General features: G+C 36.9%; 1 protein-coding gene across 4 annotated transcripts in view; it reads right to left on the reverse strand.

Moving 5' to 3' along the window:
- Window positions 1–21,575, reverse strand: part of KAT6A (lysine acetyltransferase 6A) — a 115,513-nt gene that overhangs the window by 13,039 nt on the left and 80,899 nt on the right. For all 4 annotated transcript variants that reach the window (XM_081809488.1, XM_081809477.1, XM_081809482.1 and 1 more), the window contains exons 9-13: window positions 12,687–12,802; window positions 5,713–5,854; window positions 4,075–4,236; window positions 2,907–3,000; window positions 537–768 (exon numbers count right to left, since the gene is read on the reverse strand). In XM_081809488.1, the coding sequence (XP_081665614.1) occupies window positions 537–768; window positions 2,907–3,000; window positions 4,075–4,236; window positions 5,713–5,854; window positions 12,687–12,802 (746 nt within the window). The remainder of the gene's footprint in view (window positions 1–536; window positions 769–2,906; window positions 3,001–4,074; window positions 4,237–5,712; window positions 5,855–12,686; window positions 12,803–21,575) is intronic.

The raw sequence follows: 21,575 nt of genomic DNA on the forward strand, positions 1-21,575 counted from the left end.
TCACACTCAATGAGAACAATGGATGAAGTGATTTTAACCATTCACTGTCTCACACTTCCCACCTCTGGAATTGCTGCTACTCTCCTGTACCCTATCTCCTATCCTCCATCTTTCTAGCCCAATGCCTCCTTCCTTTCTCTGTGATCTTTTCCCAACCCCTTTAGATAAGGGTGAGCTGACTTTCCTTTGACCTACATTTTACTTTGTACCACTTTATATGGAAATAAATCATGGGAATATTTTATTAGACATTATTTCTAGAGTTGTTACCTCTTGTATTAAAGGTGCTGCCAACATTAGAAAAGAAAAGCTTCAATAGCTTAGGTCCGAAAGTTAGAAGGAAGACCAGAAAATACAGTTGAAAAAAAAAAATGCGGTCAATGGTATCAAATATCACAGAAACGAAAATGGTGTCTCAGGATCACCAATGTACCACTTATATTAGTTTATGCCCTTTCACTGATAATCTGGCTGCCTCATCCAAACACTTCTACCTAATTGTCTTTGGAAAGTATACGAAGGGATGTGATACTCACTGGTCACTGCGGAAGTCCAGCATTCGTAGGTGGTGGAGTGTGGAAGTAATGTCTTGAGGGCAGATTCCAGTCAACTTGCTTAACTTCTTAATGCTGATTTGCTTGTCATTTTGGTGATAAAGGCACTCCAATATTACACTTTTCCAGTAAGCCATGTAGGAAAGACGACCTAGATCGGATAATGGTTTCTCTGGAGACCCTGCTTGGCCTTCACGCTTTGATAACAAATAACCTAAAGAAACCCCCGAATCACAAATATGTCAGAGAGCCTAAAATAGGCTAATTCACCAAAATAACAATTCCCTCTTCCACAACCAATCTAAGTAGTATAGGCAATAATAACGTCAGGGGTAAATTCCTTCAAGAAAAAGAACAAAACTGAAAAATTACTTCAACACAGATTTGCACAAGATTATGTAATTTGTATACACTGAACCTTAGGTTAGTATTACTTTGTCTATACTTACTATAAATCACACTGTTAAAATAAATCAGAGGACTTCATATTAATAGGATGCATTAATAAGATTAAGGCAATAATGCTTTTTATTTTACGGGGGAAAACCTCCCTGGCATTTTTACTTGGACCACCAGATAGCAACAGCTATATCTGAATTGTTAAACAATACAAAAGAATGCCTTCATTTTTACGTAATCCTATCTGTTAAGATCGTGGTTCTTCTGTGAGTGAATCAGATGACAATTTCTCACTTCAGCCAAAGCTCTCCTCACAATGACCTCTTACCCTTAAACTCTTAGTGAGCAAGGATGTCAGCGTGAGGGTATCCCTGTGAGTGTATGGTGGTATCTGTTCTCCTGTCTAGAGCAGGACTCTCAAGAACAGAAAAAGAAAGGCATAAAGTGGGGCGCCTGGGTGGCTCAGTCGTTCAGCGTCTGCCTTCGACTCAGGTCATGATCCCAGAGGCCTGGGATCGAGCCCCACATCGGGCTCCCTGCTCGGCAGGAAGCCTGCTTCTCCCTTTCCCACTCCCCCTGCTTGTGTTCCCTCTCTCGCTGTGTCTCTCTCTGTCAAATAAATAAATAAAATCTTTAAAAAAAACCCAAACAGGGGTGCCTGGGTGGCTCAGTCATTAAGCGTCTGCCTTTGGCTCAGGTCATGATCCCAGGGTCCTGGGATCGAGCCCCACATCGGGCTCCCTGCTCGGCGGGAGGCCTGCTTCTCCCCCTCCCATTCCCCTCGCTTGCGTTCCCTCTCTCTCGCTGTCTCTGTCAAATAAATAAATAAAATATTTGAAAAAAAAAAAAGGCATAAATTCTGAAAGCATCAACAATGGAGATGGCAGAAGAAATGCAGTTTTTGTCATCAAAGGAAACTACTAAAAAGCAGTCTGTGAATGGTAATGTGGGAAAATAGATTACATTAGGAAAAGCAAATGAAAACAAATACTGTAATCACAGACTGCTGTTTGCGTATCTCAAAAGTATAACTAATTAGTATAATAAAATATTTTCCCCTAACTTTGCTACTTAATGGCATAACACATCCAAACATGAGTCCTACTTCAAAACAATATATTGATATTAAAGGAAATAATCTGAGTTGCACTCTCTACTACCAATCTAAGAAGACCAAGAAAACGTACAAAATAATCAAGGGCACATATTTCCAATAAAATATGGTCAGGAGTACAGTCTAAGGCCAACTAGAATAAGCTGAACTGGTCCATCTGAGAATTAACTTCTTAACACTGGTGATATAATCATCTGATATTTAGAAGAACTGCCTGTATCAAAATATTCCCTCAAAAATCACTTTGTTATAATCAATATAAAATTTACTGTAAGCATATATTTACTTTCTAAGCAAGACTATCAACACGTAAAACAAAATTCAAATTCTACAATGACTTTTTAGAGCTGTTTGGCTTTCAATGTTTAAGTCAGATTAAATTATTTCCTATGCCATTTATTTTTAACATTTTTTTAAGGTGCACTGCATATTTTAACCACTAGGTAGAGCCCGTAACTAAAAAATGATGTACGTATTTTTCCCTGATAATTAGATAACAAATAAGGTGAGTGCTGTACTTCTTTAACTGTACTAACTTACACAATGTGTTGAGTATTGCTGTGAGTTAGAATTATCATGAAACTAAGTTCCACCTGTAAATTAAGAGTTGAAAATTCAAACTATATGCAACAGATCATAAAAAGTTGGTGTTCGGTATAAGCTATTTAAAAATATTTCATGTCCAATCAAAAGAAAAAAATTCATGACTTTAGGTTTTAAAGTCCCATACTGTGACGAAAGATACTAGCAACCAATAAATCATCTGCAAATCTCTAAAAATATATATATATACAGGAGGTCCACAAGAAGAGATAATGAAAAATTATTATAATCCTTACTGAAATCGATGAGAAACCTGCCATAGCCCTTACGCTGGTATTGGGGAAGAATCATTATACAGGAAACGTTGTACTTCTGTTGGCAGTGCTTTTCCTGGTAAAGAAAGTTTTAAAACAACATGCGAGTAAGACTGAATAGTAATGCTAATTATTAAGAAACAAAGACTAACAGTCAAAACCATAGCCCTGGTCCTTTGAGAATAGCATGCACATCAAGGAAAAAAATACCCCACTGGGAGGAGACAGGACAATGTTAAGTCATTGCCATTACCCACAAAGCAACCATCCCAGGAGAATAAAAATGTAAAATAAAATTATGCCATCTAATACCATCTGCAACTCAAAGACAGTATGCCATTGCCTCAGATGAGCAGAGGAATCTGAGTCCCAAACTGCAAAGCTATAAATGATGAGTCAGTGTGGCACTCCAGAAATGGGAAAACTCATCTACCACTTCAAAGACTCTCTTATTTCCTGGTCTGGCGCTACACAGGGCAGTCCCATCTCCCCATCGGTTGTATCTAACTTCACAAAAAACAACCTCAAAATGTTGGGTATAGGCCCTTTTAAAAATCAGGCAATATATATAAAATTATACTTAACTTCTGAAGTAGACAACTAACAGAAAGCTGGTACTCCCACTTAACTCTTTCATACACTCAGATTTTATCACAGGATAGCTTAAATAAAAGTACATCTTTTATGTTGTTTGACTACAAAAAACACCTTTTGTTCTCCCCAAGAGAATGGAAGATTACAGGAAGGAGAGAAAATACCCGTGAATAAAAATGGCTTCTTATTCTTATTTCTATTCTTCAAATTTAAACTAGGACGAGAAGATTTAAAATGAGAAAAAGCTCACAGAGGTATTGACTGTGTTTATTTCACAAGTTCTATCTATTATTACCGTGGGACTAGAAGTGATTTAAAAACTTTTCCTCTTGAGTATAAACGGCAGCTCATGTTCCTAGGAGAGTACAGTCTGTTGAATGTTACTAAGCACCTTCGAGCTCTTGGTACATTTCTGAATGTTCCTTCATTTTCCTTTCCAAAAAGCTAGAGGGTACCCAGAAGGTGCTGCATTGTGTAGTGTTTCCTAGTGAGAACTGACAAAGATTGTTTCAGATTCCCATGTGAATTCAAACAAATTTTAAGCTGATATACTTACTTTAGAAAAGTAGCCAACAAGGTGGCAGCCCTTGACATCATTCTGTGTTAGTACATAAAAAAGAAATGGCTCCACGTCATAATAGAGTGTTTTGTGGTCAAGAAACAACTTTGCCAAGAGACACAGGTTCTGACAATAAATGGTACTCACATTCCCATCAACCTAGAGGAAAATAATAGAACAAAATGATGAGGAAAGTGGTTCTTTAGTTCTAGAATAATAATACACATCACTTACAAATACCTGTGAGTATCCATAGTCCAGCCTAAGAGAAGCTGTCAGTGATCAGTACCTGGAAGCTATCCTTTCAACAGCAGAATTAGGGTACCTGCTATTTTAAGACAACTAAACATATAAAATACTCTACTTCAACAGAGTACGATTAGCTAGACGAGGAAATGATGACCCTTTTAAAAACTGCATTTTCTGCTTTTATAACAAGAGTGGCTGCAGTAATACCTCAGATGGCAAGCTGATCTGATTCATTTTTTAAAGTAATTCAACAAAAGATCTAAAAGCAACCTCTTCTAAAATACATTTAAGTAAAACAAGGTGTAACTAAAGTCTCTATGCCAGCAGCGAGAAGCAATGTAGTCTGACTGCCATGATCAGATTTACCCCAAACAAAGCTATTTTCAGGAGTATGAACTATGCCAGAGGCACCAAGCAGGTTCCCTAGGTAGGAACCTGGCAAATGAGGTATTTCTTGGAACCGGGTTGGCCAAGATCAGGAGCACTGCAGTGTATTTCTCCTGACACACACCTGTGTTGTTGGAGTTGCCAGAGCTTGCTCTTTTATGCAAATGCCAATGGATGCCCACATTAAACCCTATGACATTGCTATTTCAGGACTGAAACCTCCTCCACAATTTCAGTAACTTAGTAGTACTTCTTTTAAAATACACAGCAACATATGCTTAAGGTGAGCAGCAGTCTGCTCTTGGGTATTCTGAAACAGTATTGTAAACCACACCCTTCCTCCTCCCCCCAAAGTGAAGAGCTCCACTAGTGCTCCCCTAAAATGAAGGTGTAGGGAAAATCAAGAAAGTTAGAGACTGAGCAGATCCCGACAATCTGAAATTCTATCATCACAGTCAATAACAGAACTGGATACATGGCAGGTACTCAAATTAACACCTGGCGATGACACCACAGAACTGAGGCTCAGGAAACCCATGACTGACAACAGAATCACAGACATAGCCTAAGTCATATCATCATGATGAAGTGAAAAAAAAATTTTTGTATCTTTACAAAGTAAGATTTACTACAGCTATTAAATATACCTCTACAAAATATTCCTTTAAGTAGAGCAAGAGAAATTTTTTCATTTAAATACCATTTCATAGACTCTAAGATGCAATTTTATCACATCTAAACATAAACAATCAGTTGGCGTTTTATAATCAAATGGAATCCTGAGTTATAGAATAATTTATTCTGAGATCAAGCTGGTGTGACCCTGGTACCATTTGGGTTGGCCTAATTCTGCTTCTCATAACAGCTGAATTATCGGACTCAATCGTTGAGTACAATAGTAAAATAACATTTCAAAAAAATCCAAGTACAATTAGACACAGTATAGGTGGCACTACATTCGAAATGATAGGAAGACAACTATAAAAACATCTACTTTACCTCAAAGACAGAAATATTATTTTTTCTGTAAATCTCATTGGCAGGAGGATGGAACCAACCACATTTCTTCATGTGCTGCTGGAGAATAGTTCTACTTTTCATGTATTTTAGACAGAATTCACAAAGATACAATTTAGGCAGCCTGTAAATAATAATTAAACAAAAAAAGACAGGGCTTTTTATAAGACCGTAAACTTTCACAACTATCCTTTTTTGACACTCATTACTACTCAAGTAAAAAGGTGGAGAATGCTTTGTCATCCCCATTAATCAAATGAAAGAGAGAAAACAAACTAAAGATAAAACTAATTTGGTTAACAGCATCCAACTAATTAACAAGGAGGGCAAGGGTGAGAAGTAAAGATACCCAATTCAGTGATCTTCCTATTAGACTAACACTTCCCAGGCTTTTTTAAAATTTACCCACGTGGCAGACAATGAAAATCTCATATTCTCCCCTCCTTGATAATCTCTACTAAGTAGAAAATAAAACCTACCTTCAGAACACCCAATAAGTGAAGAAGATTTTTGTCAAGGTATATATGCTGTCTTCCTTTGTTTGATCATTTATCCATTTTTTTCAGAACAACATGGGTTTGGACATCCACTCATTGTGGATTTTTCTTGGTAAATACAGTACAGTAATATAAATGTAACTTCTTTATGATTTTCTTACTTTATCTTCTCTCTAGCTTACTTTATTCTAAGAATATAATATATAGTACATGTAACACAAAATATGTTGACTGTTTATGCTACTGGTAAGGCTTTTGGTCAACAGTAGACTATTAGTTTAAGTTTTGGGGGAGTCAAAGTTATACATGGATTTCTGACTGTGTGGGGAGTTGGTGCCCCTAACTGCAGTGTAGTTCAGGGTCAACGGTACTACTGTGTGTCAGACCTTGTGCTAGGTGCACTAGGTATAGAGTGCTGAATAAAATGGATATAAAGTGGGTATTATAAAAGCAGACTTTATACATCTTTTTAAGTATAAAACTATAATAATACATCTTTTCAAGTTAGGACATCCACTATACTACCTCCTTCCTTCGACCCCTGAAATTCTGGCTTTCCCTCTGGTTAAATATCCCATTAAATTCTGCAACTTAAAAGTCTATTATTCAACAAGTGAAATAAAAGTTCAAATTTTTCTCTCAGATGTTCTGTTATTAATTTATATTTATACAATAGTCAAGCTATTTTAGCAGTAATTTAATAGGACTTCTTTACAATGTCCCGTTTATGAGGAGCCAGGCAAGTGACTGGATCAGTTCATAAAGTAATGGAAATAATATAACCTAAATTAAAAGTCAGTGGCTTTTATACCTATTTTAGTGTAATCCACAAGACCATGTGGCTCTTCTATTATAAAATACACACCTCATTTATCCTCAGCACAGACTTCCCTGCATCCTGAACTGTGTCTAGAACTGGACATGCCTTGGTAATCTGAGATCTGATACTATCATTAAAAGCTACATATACAAAAATACTAGATATGAGGACAAAAACCATAATCCAAACAAATTACTGCATTTCCTCTCAAATAAAGAAGTATTGAAGCTGAAGGAAATTTTAATAAACCTCATTAGTTTAGTTGCTATCAGTGTGGATAGCTATACTTTAAAAAGATTACACTGGAATTAAAGAAAAAAGTAGATTAACACACAAAAACGTCTAATTTGTTAAAGTGTGAAGACTACACTATTTTTTCAAGTACTACTTTGGAAGCCACTTTTAAAACATAATTATATTTTATCTGAAAACATTTAACATTCAACTGAGACCTTTGCCAAGGTGTATTCATGGAGCTCCAGTCCTGTATGCAATAAGTGTTTCATGCTCAAATAAGGGTGGAAAAAGGCATGTATGTGACTTTTTTCCTTCTCCCTTGGAGATTTACAATGTGTATTCATTCTTCCTACACAACCTCACAGCTTACTTTTAAAACTGTCATTCACAGCACACTAAAAGCTTCCAGGGAACTGCTGAGGTATAATATTTCTAAGTGTCTACAATATCTAATACTGGTTTCCAAAGTCTCTCATATTAGACAAACCAATACAACCTGAAATTATGGCATTAGTACAAAAGTCATTTCAAAACAAAGTACTGAGTAAAACAAATAATAACTGGCATTACAAATCGAAGTCAAGAAACAGGAGCCAAGAGCACTGAAAAGAAAGATTTCCTAGGTGACCCTTACTTCCTTTGCATGCTGCCTCAAATTCTACTACACAGAGAAGGAATGGCAGTAAGATAGATAGCTTTTTTTACCACCAGAATTAAAAAATCTCAAAACGAAATGGCCCCAATTATAAACTTCATTATCTAATGTGGGCACTAGATATACTAACAGAGTCTCAGAGCCGACCCACAACTGCCAGACTATTTTCCTGAATATGTGGATTTTGAATAATTTCTTCTTCTGAAAAGAAAGGTAGAAGGAAGTTCTCCCTGGGTAATTGATGGCATCCTCCTTCTTCCAACTACCTTACCTTTATTTACCGCTGCTAAATTCTCAATGAGCAATTCTATCTTGTTGCAACATAAAGATATAGAAGAATCTGTGAATACGGTTTCGTTTTGAGAGCTAAATATTACAACTAAATATTCCCTACAATGTGAATCTGAGCAACATAAACAAAATCCTGGGAAAAAAGGAAGGGAGGGAAGAGTGACAGGCCACTAAACTTTCCAGATTATGCTAAAGATAAATGCCAACGTTAAAAGCATCCAATTCAACTTTTAGGTCTTGGTACAGAGACATGAAAATAAAGTACAACTTATTTTGTAAGGTCTATGAAAGAAGGTCTAATTTTTAAAGCTCTCGCAGTAAGCAAGTTCTTCAAGGAAATCTAAGAAGGAATGAAATCTCTAAAAAAATAGTACTGCCAAGTCTTATCTGGTAAATTTTAAGTTCATGCTATTTCCTTGAATAGCAGGATGTGTGACAGTTTCTTGATTAAAAAAAAAACTTCAGCAAATCTTAGTATCTGAAAAATGACAAAGTAAAAGCAAGCATCATAATCTACTTGATTCCAAACTCAGTTCTTGCTGAAAACATTTTAAAATAAAGCCTCTTACTTTATTATAACCAAGCCCACTGGGATGACACTGTTAGTCTAAAGGGAATCATCTGATAAAACTCCTAGAAAAACAAAATGTTTTAGTACAGTACATATGGCTGAAGTTCTTTCACTGAAAAAACACATCATATAGAAAGAACATCAGATTACATGCAATGAAGTATAGTTATAGAGAGTATGAATATTCTTAGCCCTAAAGAATACTGCTGGGTGCTGCTTTTTGTCATTGTCTTCCTGAAAGAGCATCTAGGCCTTGACTATCAAATAGGTGTATGGTCGCTTTGATCAATTGCATCATGAGGTGTAGCTTCTACACCTGAAATTGATTCTAGAGTCAGCCACTCTGCTGATACCCTAGCATGTGAAGGCAGGACTGGGCCAAAACTGTACGCACTTTAGAAGCATTGCTTCCCTTACTTCTAGGATGATGCAAATATTCTTCCCAGGAACTCCTATGAGGTATCTTCTTGGCTTCTGAACATTGCCCAAGATAGTAGCAATTTGTGTAGTCTTTATAATAGGTCTACTTGTAGTAAAATTTTAATACAACAACAAAAACTCTGTCAAATATTACTTAAATCAAAGATCATGGTAAAAGCCATGTGAGATCAATGTAGATACAGATGCTATACGGAGCAGTGCAAGCTTGATGGTTAAAGGTTATGGCTATATGGTAAGAGAAAAGTGAGACTAAATCCTGGTCCTGCCACTTATAAACTGTATGGTCTTGAATATGTTTGCAGGGCCCTGGTCTGGAAAATGAAGATAGTAATATCTACCTCTGACAGAATTATTCCAGAGATATTTAGTCCAGTACCAAGCTCAATGATGGTAACTAAAGCTACTATTAATTTATGATTAATACTATGAATAGTTTTATTCTTTCATTCATTTTATTTCATCATTAATGGTCACCCAAAGACCTTAAGGATGCTGGGCTTTAGTAACTGGGGCTGTAAGTAATCTATGCATCAAATCAAGTCAGGAACAGGATCAAAAGGGAGAGGAAACTTCCCAAGCTACTTAATTACAATCCTTTAGGATTTCAATATGATCTCCTTGCAAAAAGGTTATTATGAAATAAGTTCTAAACAGCTCAGGAGTAGGATATCCCACGATCACACTCACTCTTGCCTTCAGCCCATCTATGTCATGTTTTAGGGGATTCTCTATGAAACCTGTTTGCCATATATGAGCATCACATGGCCCTGTTGGAGAAACTTAGGGTTAAAACTCTGGTTTATACTATTCAATGTCTAAGACTTAACCATACTGCTCCAAACAAAGCAGCATTATTGGCTTCACTGTTGTTGTTTCATTTTGTTTTGTTTTTTAGGTCACAGATGCAAGATTACTTAAAATACAATGCACACACAAATATCTGGATATTATGGGATATAATGCACAAGCCCACTTCCCAAAAGATTTTCCTTTTGGGATCTTTTCTATTTGCTGCAACTGTTCTGTTCTTGCATTCCCAAAAGATTTTCCTTTTGAGATCTTTTTTATTTGCTGCAACTGTTCTGTTCTTGCATGCTTTGGGATTTTGAGTTTTTTAAGAAGTGTTCAAAACCTTGAATATTAAGAAAATAACTTAGAAGTAATTTAGCACAGAATAATAAATTCTAATAAAATAAAACAAAGTAAGGCCCTAGGTTTTTTATTTGGAAAACATAAGGTCTCTAAGCATGTTAGCCAACTCAAGTTTAATAGAACAAGCCTAAACTCATTTAAAATTACACATATGTATTTTTAAAATGTAACTAAGAGAATTATGAATGAAGAAAAAGTCATAATTACTTAAGAATCTATTAAACTATAGAATATTTTTTGATGGAAAATTCAGGGAACACTCCACAATGGATAAAGAAATGTACTAAATGTCTAAAATTTTATTTAAGAAAATGTCTAAAATTTTATTCAAGAAAGTTGATAAATTTTACAGTTGCTATCCCATTGCTGCTTTCCACTATGATTCTTATTTTTCTGTAGGCAATGTTTATTAAGAATAAACTGATAACCAATTCCCTCAAACCTGATAAAGAGATCAGGTTCTAGTGACAATCTTATCAGAATAAAAAACATTTTTAATGAAGCCTTTTCATATCTTAAAAGACAACAGCCTCATGGTTCCACTCTCATTCTCTTGAAAAGCAAGTGCTGAGGCTGGCTCTCTAGTATCATCTCTGAGTAAATTTCCTCTCCTCCCCGTGAGTACAAGAGTCAAGGTGCCTATGGTTTCAATCTCTCTGTACCACAATCCCTGCACCAGCTGATACGCACGCACATGTTAACAAACTTTGTTGTCTAAGTCGAGCATGTTTTGATTTGGACAGCTTGCAAAGAGTTCACTAAATAAATGATAATAATTATTTCTTTAAACCTAACGAAGAAATTAATTCCTCAGCATATTTCTTCTTGATCCTGTAATTATCTGAATATCCAGAACTCTTGAGGAATTGCCTTGAGTACCTGAGTTCTGTAAGTAGTTGAGGAATTTCCTGCCCTCTTTTTTAACATATATAAATATATAATCACATATCATGTAATCTTCTTTTAATAACGTGTTAATTTTTGTTTTCCCATGATATAAACAGAGTGCTGCCTTACAGATCTAACACAGTGTTTAGGGCTAACTAACCCTACAATAATTGGCTCTCAATTGCTTGTGTGTTAGCTTCCTGAAATTTTGCTTTCTCTTTTTTTTTTCCCCAGTCACTCAGGTCTGTGTCCATAATAACATTCTCATTCCTGTTTTTTCTACGTCTGCTTACATCTGGAAACCAGTTATCAAATTATGTGGAAAGAAAAAGTAAAAACAATACTGAGTTTTAGTTTTTTGTTTTTTTTTTAACAAATATACTAGCTTATTCCCAGCTTCTGGAAATAAACTATGTTAAAGCACTCTGTATACTGTAAAGCACTAAGTAAATGTTATAATTACCTGTGCTAATATTTTGGACTAGCAGTGTCACTAGATAGGTAAAAAGCCACATAATGAGAGTACTCTGAACATGTGTTTAACTCACAGAGCACTTATTATTCCTTACAACACTCTGCTAAATGGGAAACCTGAGGCCTAAGTAGTTTACAAATTAAAGAGAACATTAATGTGACTGCTACACTTCAAAGTTTAATTTTTTGACCAAAACTTTTCAACTCTTTTAAAAATTTCAACCCTAAAGGAAAAAAATACTATCTGACATTATTGAGAACTTATCTCCTAAGTGATTTACATGTTTTAACTCAATTTAATGTTTACAATAAACCCTATGAGGTGAATACTATTTTTACCCCCATTTTGCAGATGAGGATACTGAGGTACAGGCTAGTTGGATAACTTCTAAGGTTATACAGCTTATACATGTCAGAATTGAGTCATGAAACCAATTTGGCTTTACTAAAAATGCTGCCTCATCCCAAAAAGCTGGTGACTGATTACTTTTTATGTCTTGAAACCCAAGCTATTTATGTGTAATATTACTGCATACCATTTGTCCAATTATTCCTGGGAAAACAAACCATTCACTAAGTTTGTTAAATTATAAAAATTTAGACAAAAGGCTACTCAGTGGAACTTTATTTATACTTCAGTAGTGTGAAGTATGAAGGCAAATTTCTCTTAAAGAAAAAATGTTTCCCTGTCGTTCTGACCATGTGTCAGGTTTCCAACTTTAAGTAACAGCTTTTGGACAGGTTACAGAAAAGAAAATCTAAAGCCAACTGGGATTAAGTGGCTGCCAAAATATGCTGCTACTATGGACATTTAAAAGCCACCAGTTTCCTCAAATGTATAAAGATGAGTGGACTAAAATGTCCCCAAGATCTAGTGTTGGGAGTTCTATGAATCTAAAAACAGAAGGTAAAGGGTTTCTCAAAACATACCTTGAGTATTCTTGAGGATATGGGGAGGAGTACCAGGTGTGAATTTCATACTTCCCAAACTCAATGACAGAGGGACAGCGGACTTGTGGATCAGGGGGACCAGTCACTCCAACTTTCTGTGCAGTCAAAAAATACATCACAAAAGTTAGCTAAATTAAATCTACTGGGATAGATATTTTAAAAAGCTGAAATTAGATGTCCTCTCAGGATTCCAAGGAACAAAAAAAAGCCAGGAACAAACTAACAAGTTTTGAAATAAGCTGTATTATTTTTTGTAAACAGGGTACTCGAATGGAGAGCAAAAATGATTATACATCTTTTAGAACCAAATGCAACTGGTGTCATTCCATTTTCCATATTTAATAAGACTGCGAATATTTTCCGCAATTAAACTCACTCCCTTAATGACTTAGTTGTTAAAGAGCTGCTGGCATTTGGGGATAGAAGACAAAGAATAATTTTTAACAAGGAGGGAGAAGGAGCTCTGAACACTTGCCAATGTCATACAGACAATGCCTTACCAGACAACAGAAACGACCCACTGAACATGTGAGCACATAGAGAGAAAAGAGTGACTATTTGGTTTGGGAAGGTAGGTAATATTAAAAGAATATGACAAAACAAGTACCAAAAGTCTTTAATTCATTTTACACTGCCCCTAAAATTCCCTTCATTAGTAGCTCTTCACAGATTTAAAAACAAAAATACTTTTATACACATACTGTTATCCCTTTTATCTACCTTCTGTTCATAATGAAAACAATCTCTATGCCCCTATCTCTGCAAAAACCTGAGCCACATTATCTAAAAGAAGAATAATTTGTAAAGCCTTTATGACTTCCACACCAGCAATTTAAATATAAGCCACTGCTGATGACTACAAAGATCAGGTTTTAAAACCTTAAATTCAAGAGCAATTTGATTTGCTCTATAACCAATAGAGGAATAGATTCATACATATATACATGTATATGGGTGAGTATATTATGTATATATTACATATTTATCATGGATACCCCAGAAACATTCATTTAAGATTAAGCATTGGGGCGCCTGGGTGGCTCAGTTGGTTAAGTGTCCACTCTTGGTTTCGGTTCAAGTCATGATCTCGGGGGTGTAGGACTGAGCCCCGCCTAGGGCTCCGCGCTCAGCTCACAGTCTGCTTGTCCCACTCTCTCCCCCTCTGCATCCTCCCCCACTCTCTCTGTCTCTCTCTAAAATAAGTAAATAAATAAAATCCTAAAAAAAAAAAAAAAAGACAACAGTAACACTGACTTAAGAAAAAGAGTTAGAATTTAGCCCAAACACAGTATTAATAACCCTTCATCAAAAGAATAACAAACATTATCCTTCAACTTTATGCTTTAAAACCAGAGAAATTTATTAAAAGTCTCTTGTTGGAGCTCACAGACAGACACACCTCCACACACCCCTACACACTTTCTAACAAAACAGAAAAGATCAGATACTTTTATTCACTGTTTTATGTAAATTCATTTAAGGAAGAAGGCTCTTCACTACAACTAATAGGAGAACTCTCCCTGGCCTTTCTAACCATTTTCTTTTATAAAAAGGCCAAGGGATTTATCTCAGGTTTCATACTGGAATACAGCCAAGTGAAACCTCAACCTCTTAGACATCTCAAAACAAAAGACAAACATCTATTAGTTCGATCAATTGTGTTATGAGACCAAGGAGTACTGGGGCTCTTCCAAATGCAAAAATCATTAAAAACAAACACACAGGAGGGGAAGAATGAAGGGGGGGGAATCGGAGGGGGAGACAAACCATGAGAGACTATGGACTCTGAGAAACAAACTGAGGGTTCTAGAGGGGAGGGGGGTGGGGGGATGGGTTAGCCTGGTGATGGGTATTAAAGAGGGCACGTTCTGCATGGAGCACTGGGTGTTATGCACAAACAATGAATCATGGAACACTACATCTAAAACTAATGATGTAATGTATGGTGATTAACATAATAATTAAAAAAAACAGACACACAAGACAGGATTAAAATAAGATTTTTTCATTTCTCAAAACCAAAATAAAACTTGTAAAAAGGCTTTAAAAACACTATTTTTTAAACTACATTCCAGAATCAAGTATTCTAATTCATAAAGTAGCATCTTTTAACCTGTCTTCACAGCTCAAAATAACAAGAACAATAGTATAGAAAGTATCAGAATAACAAAATATCAGAAAACAACTTCTGAGCCAAGGATCAAATACAAAGCACAGAGGTTGAAAAGATGCACCTGCTGAGGCACTGCCTGTCCTTTGAGAGCTTTCCCATCAGCTGCCCGTGGCTCTTCTAGGCGGATGCCCGATGTAAAAGTGGATAGCCAGTTCCAGTATAACTGTTTGCACATCACCGCAACTCAGAGAGTCTGTGTAAAACTAGATTCACAGCAGACTTCCCCACCGCCTTTACCTATCCTCACCTTTCTGCACTGTGAAATGGCTGGCACATGCGCTCATCCACCTCTGTCCTCCACCACCATCTCCAACTCCCTTATGAAAGCCTCAAGAGCCTGTGTACTTCCGTTTACTATGGTTTACAAGTTAACAAAGGCTCTCTGCAGTGAGGAAGCAACAGCTGCATACAAACCACTCATTAACTCAGTCCTTCCCAAAATCAAACTGTCAAATCTGAAATGAAAGGCACCAGGGTGGCTCAGTCAGTTAAGCATCTGCGTTCGGCTCAGGTGGTGATCTCAAGGTCCTGGGATCCAGCCCCCCACCAACGGCAAGCTCCTTGCTTCACAGGGAGTCTGCTTCTCCTCTGCAGTCCCCTCAGCCCCCCACTTGTGCACTCACAAGTGCGCTCTCGCTATCTGTCTCAAATAAATAAATGAAATTTTCTTTAAAAATCTGAATGACAAGGTTAGTTTTGCTAGGTTTTATTTTTAAATTTCAGCCAAAATACTCTCTCATTAAACATGCAGCTTTCTAAAGCAGCAGCTATCTAATATAATCAAGAACGTAGGGCCGCCTGGGTGGCTCAGTTGTTAAGCAGCTGCCTTCAGCTTAGGTCATGATCCCAGGGTCCCCCATGTCGGGCTCCCAGCTCAGCGGGAAGCCTGCTTCTCCCTCTCCCTCTGGCCCTCTCCTTCCCCCTCGCCCTGCTTGTTTTCTCTCTCTCTCAAATAAATAAAATCTTGAAAAAAAAGCACCAAAATTTTTTTTTAACTAGAATTCTGCCACTTTGTGCCTCCTTTTCATTTGAATATGCCAACATCTTGAAAAGATGACATATATTCCAAATCAGAATGGACCTTTCAATCTAAGAAAGGGTGGGGGGCACTAAACCAAAAGGTAACTTTAAATATGCCTATTCTAGATAATAGAACTTTTATTATTAGCAGTTTATGAGAAAAGATTATTACTCTTCTGCAAATACTCCACCTCCACCAAATGACTCTAATTCTAATTTCCAATACACAGAAGCAACTCTTGCAGTACCCTCCAAGTCCAGATCTGGTTCAAACATGAAAATTACAATTGATCTACAACTGATACACAGTTCCGCTCCCTTCCTCTTGCCTTCCATCAGATAGCTCCCCCTCAACCTTCCCTTTCCATTCCCCATGGAAGAACGGCATTTTGAAGTGGGAGTGGAGGGCGGGAGTGTACCCTTATTATTAAGTATGAGAATGTGAAGTGTAGGGAAAGAGAGGTCTTTCTGCTATTTGAACATTTTCCTATAGAAACACTCTAATAAAAAATAATTCTGTTCATTAGGGATTAGAAGTTGCATGATGAAAGAGATACGTGAGAATGAGTTCACATACTCCAAAATGAAGGGAGCATGAACTTAAAGAATAAAAAGAATCAGCATTTGTGGAGCCAATACTGTGCCAGACTGTTATCTCATTTAATCCCCACAGTTGGTTCCTCAAAGTAGAAAAGAATTTGCCTACTTCATAGATGGGAAAAAAGGCTCAGAGAAGTTAGGAGGCAAAAAACTTCAGGAAAGGAACATCAACAATGAAGAATAAAGATAGAAAAGAACAAAATGAGAGGGCTGAGATACAAAGCACGCACTGCCCTTGATTAATTAATTAATGTTTTGAATTCCAAAAGTTATAAGTTTTTTTTGAACTGGAGCTTAGTTTTCCAAAGAAGTGAAGCTACCAGTTCACAGACTCTTAGCTGAAACCCTTCACACAGAATGTGCTTTGCAATCTTGAATTTTTCGATTTTAGCGAAGTATTACCTATGTATCTGAAATCAACAGCCCCGGCAGGATTTGGGGCAACACTCCATAATCAGATACACTAATATTTCTTTAGCAGAGCATATGAATATTCATATTAAATGGGATAAGTAAAGAATATGTATGGTCTCATGTGAGTTCATACCATGTTTTGCCAACAATTCTGTTTAGTAAGTGAGATCTTACTGTAAAATGAGTTATATATTTTTTTCATTCTCCAAAGAAGATATACAGATGGTCAATAAGCACATGAAAAGAAATCACTAATCATTACGGAAATGCAAATGCAGACCACAATGAGCTATATCACTTCACACCTATTAGGATGGATACTATCAAAAAACAGAGAATAACAAGCATTGGAGAGGATGTGCAAAAACTGGAATCCTTGAGCAGTGCTGGTGAAAACGTAAAATGGTGCAGGCACTGTGGAAAACAGTTTGGCAGTTCCTCAAAAAAACAGAATTTTCATATGAACCAGTAATATATAAAAGAATTGAAAGCAGAGACTCAAAACAGGTATTTGCCCACCCATTTTCATAGCAGCATTATTCACAATAGCCAGAAGGTAAAAGCAACTTAAGTGTCCATCAGATGAATGGATAAAACATTCATGGTATTATACCAAGTGATAAATATACATATAAATTCCGGTAAGGGAATTCTGAATAAACATGGATGAACCTTAAAGAAATTATGCTAAGTAAAGTGAGCCAGACACAAAAGGGCAAATATTTTATGATTCCACTGAGGCCTACCTATAGGAGTTAAATTCAAAGACAAAAAGTAGAATAGTGATTGCCAGGGGCTAGGGGAAGGAGAAAAGGGAAATTATGGTATAATGGGTACAGAGTTTCAGTTTGGGAAGACAAAAAAATTCTGGAGATGGATGGTGGTGATGGCTGCACACTGTGTATACACATACTTCGTGCCACTAGACTGTATTCTTAAAAATAGTTAAGATGGTAAACTTTATGTTATTTTTATTTTACCACAGTAATTTTTTGTTAAGTTTTCAGGAAGCTGGATCTCAGAATTGTAGATGTGATTACAGACTACTTCCTGTCTCTTTCTTCCCCAATGCCTTTTTTGTTCCTCTACACTCAGATACTTCCCTTGTTTTACCATTATATACTGATAAAGTCTAGGATTTTATCTTCAGCCCTATTATCCTTTCTCTCCGTAAGACCTCTCTAATCCAATGACTCTACCAGTTTTTCACTCTCTGTATGCCGTCCTTAGATTCCAAGGTCTTTTACTGAACTTCATCTTTGCATATATCCTTATCTTCCCTGCTTTTCTCCCGATGCAACAATAAAATCCCAACTCTGGTTAAATTCACATCTCCACATAATCCAACATCTGAATATGGTTAGAGAAAAACACAGAATCACACTGACTGTTCTCAATTTATAATTCTTAACTAACCTCAAATGGGCCCTTTGATGCTTCTCTAACTCTATTCACTCTCCCATTTTCCTTAAAAATTACTTCATACTTTTTCCTATCGCCTCAAGCCTCCAACACCTCTTAGCGCATCTTCACTTTCAATCAATGCCTTTGCTTCCTACTACACTAGGAAACTAAGAAGCAGTCAAAAGAGAACTTCCACAGCTTTCCAAAGCCACATCTGCATGTCTACCTTCTGTGCCCACAAAGCCCATCGTTCCTTAATACTACAGCTCAACTGTCTGTGCTCCCATATAAAGTAAGTGCCTCTACTTGCATATTGGACAATTTTCCCTTCCCTTTTTTGCATCATCAGGTTTCTCTTCACTAGATCATTTCTATCAGCATATAAACAACTGTTATTTCTTCCATATTTAAAAAAATGGGTATATTCTTTTGCCTTCACATCTTCAACCAACTATTCTCTTTCTCTGTTCCCCTTCATTGCAAACTACAACAAAAGAGTAGCCCCATATTACTTCTATAACCAATTTCTCTTCTTCCATTTCTTTTTGAACGAGCTCCAATCACCTTCCCCTTCCCTCATGGAAACTGCTTCTCAAGTTCACTCCCATGTTACTAAATCTGATGTTCAATTTTCAGTCTTCAATTTACTTGATGTATCCACAGAATTTTCCATTCCTTCTTTCTTGAAATAGTTTTTTCTCACTTTGTTTGTAAGGAACCAGTATCTCCAAGATTTTCCTCTTCCACTGGCCATTCCTTCTTTCTCCAATTTCTTTTTTTTTTTTAAGATTTTATTTATTTATTCATGAGAGACAGAGAGAGAAGCAGAGGGAGAAGCAGGCTCCCACGGAGCAGGGAGCCCGATGCAGGACTCGATCCCAGGACCCTGGGATCATGACCTGAGCCGAAGGCAGATGCTTAACCATCTGAGCCACCCAGGCGCCCCTTTCGCCAATTTCTAAAAGTTGGAGTACCTCAGGACTCTGAGCTCAGAGCTCTGCCCTTTCCTTTGGTGACCTCATCTAGTCTCCTTCCTTTTAGTACGACCAACTTACTGACAAGTTCTACATTTAAATTTTTGGCCCAGACCTACGCTTTGAACTCCAGACACACATATCCCACTGTCTACTTGATATCTTCTCTCCTGAATGCCTTATAGGAATCTTAAATTCAATGTGTTCAAAATCAAACTCCTGACCTTTTTTTCCTCAAATCTGCTCCTCCATAATTCCTTATGATTCCATAACCATCAGCATATCCTAATGGTCTTCAAAACATAATTCAAAACCTTCAAAACATAATCAGAATTCCAATTCTACCTCTAACACTATGTTCCAAACCCCTGTATCTCCTACTTGAATAATTCTAATAGCCTCCTAAGTTCCCTTGTTTTTGTATTTCCGCCTCAATCTACATAGAAACCAGAGTAATCCTGTTCAAACTTAAGTTACTCTTCTACTCAAAATCCTCCAAGGGTTGGTATCTCACTCAGAGTAAAAGCCATAGTCCTTATAACGACCTAGAAAACCCTATCATATCTGACCTCCCAATACCTTTCTGTCCTCTCATCACCTAATTTCTATTCTACCTCGTACTTACTCGGTTCCAGCCACACTGGCCTTCTTTGTGTTTCCTTGACCATGCCAAATACAAATCTCAATTCAGGGCCTTTGCATTTCTGTTCCCCTGTCTGGAATGTTATTCCCCCTGATACTCACATGGTTCATTCTCTTACCTCCTTCAGGTTTCTGTTAAATGTCAGGCAGTCCCTAACCCAACAATTTAAAACTGCACAAATCCACCCTTTGCCTCTGAATTCTCTCTCCCTCCCTTGTTTTTTCTCCATAACACTACCACATGGTATACTATTTATTTAACCTAGCCCCAACCCAACTGTAAGCTCCTAATGAGGATTAAAAAAAAAATCTGTTTTGTTCACTGCTGTATCTCCAGCACCTGGCAGATGGTAACCTGTACTCAGTAATATTTATTGTTAAATGTTATCTATGATAACAACCTCAGCTACTACCTACGTAGTTTCATCTATCACTTGTGTGCTGATAACCCGGCATATCTCCTACCTAAAACCCTCCTGATCTGCATATCCATATATACAACAGTCTACAGAAGTCCCCCATTTTAGATTTCATATAAGCCCCCAATTTATGTAAGCAAGGTCTCTTCTTCTATCAAAAAAGCTCCTCTTTCCACATTTAGTATCACCCACTCAAAACAAACACTGGGAGATTTATCTGGTTCTGCCCTCTCCTTCAACCCCAACTCCCAACATCCCATCTTTCCCATTCTATCCTAAATCTTTCTCAAAATCTCTGCCTACTGGATCTCCTCTACCTTCATTTGGGTCCTAGTCACTTTTCATTCTGATTACTGTAATCACTGGATTGGTAGATGTCCTTGTTCATGTCTTATTCAATCCAATGCTCACTGTATCACCAAAGCTGAGTTTCTAAACATAAATACAATTATGTCACTCTTTTTAAAGTCTTCAATAGCTCCTCAAGAACTATTTAACTACTTGAAAGAACTCCTGTAACTAAAAAATAAAGTACAAACTCTTAACATGAACCATGGGACCTGTGTGATCTGGTCCATACTTACCATTTCAATCTCATCTCTCACTTGAACTCCAGCCAAACAAATTGCACGCAACTCCAAGGGTTCAATAAGCTTTCTCAAACCCAAACTGTTCTTTTTGAAATGCCTTCCTCCTCTTGCCCAATAGTAAAGTCTTACTCATTCCCTCAACAGCCTGCTCAAATATCACCTCTTCTATGAAGACTCCCCTAACATCCCTAGACAGATACCTTCCTGTTCATTCTCATTTCATCTTATGTATATCTCTATGGCAGCATGATACCATGAACTAGATTAAGAGTTAAGGATCTGGAGTCAGACTGCATGGGTTCAAATATTGGTTCTGATACTAACAACTATATGACTCTAGGTAAGACATCTTTCTAAGGCTTCATTTCTTCATCTGTAAAACAGGAACAAGTAACAAGGTTGTACTAAATGAAAAAAACTTATATATAATGCTGTATGTAGTACCTGGCACACAGTAAAAGGGTATCTATTACTAACCACATAGCTTTGTTTATAAATGTCTCTTCAACTGGAGAACAGGGACACATTTTCTATTTATCTAAGAATTTCTAGCACCTAGCACCAACTAGCAGAAACTCACATTTATCTAGTGCTCATTATATGAATGATACACTAAGCACTTTGCAAATATC

Source organism: Leptonychotes weddellii, chromosome 2 (genome assembly GCF_054177405.1).
Source record: "Leptonychotes weddellii isolate Sample4059 chromosome 2, ASM5417740v2, whole genome shotgun sequence".
In the NCBI taxonomy this organism is placed as follows: Eukaryota; Metazoa; Chordata; class Mammalia; order Carnivora; family Phocidae; genus Leptonychotes; species Leptonychotes weddellii.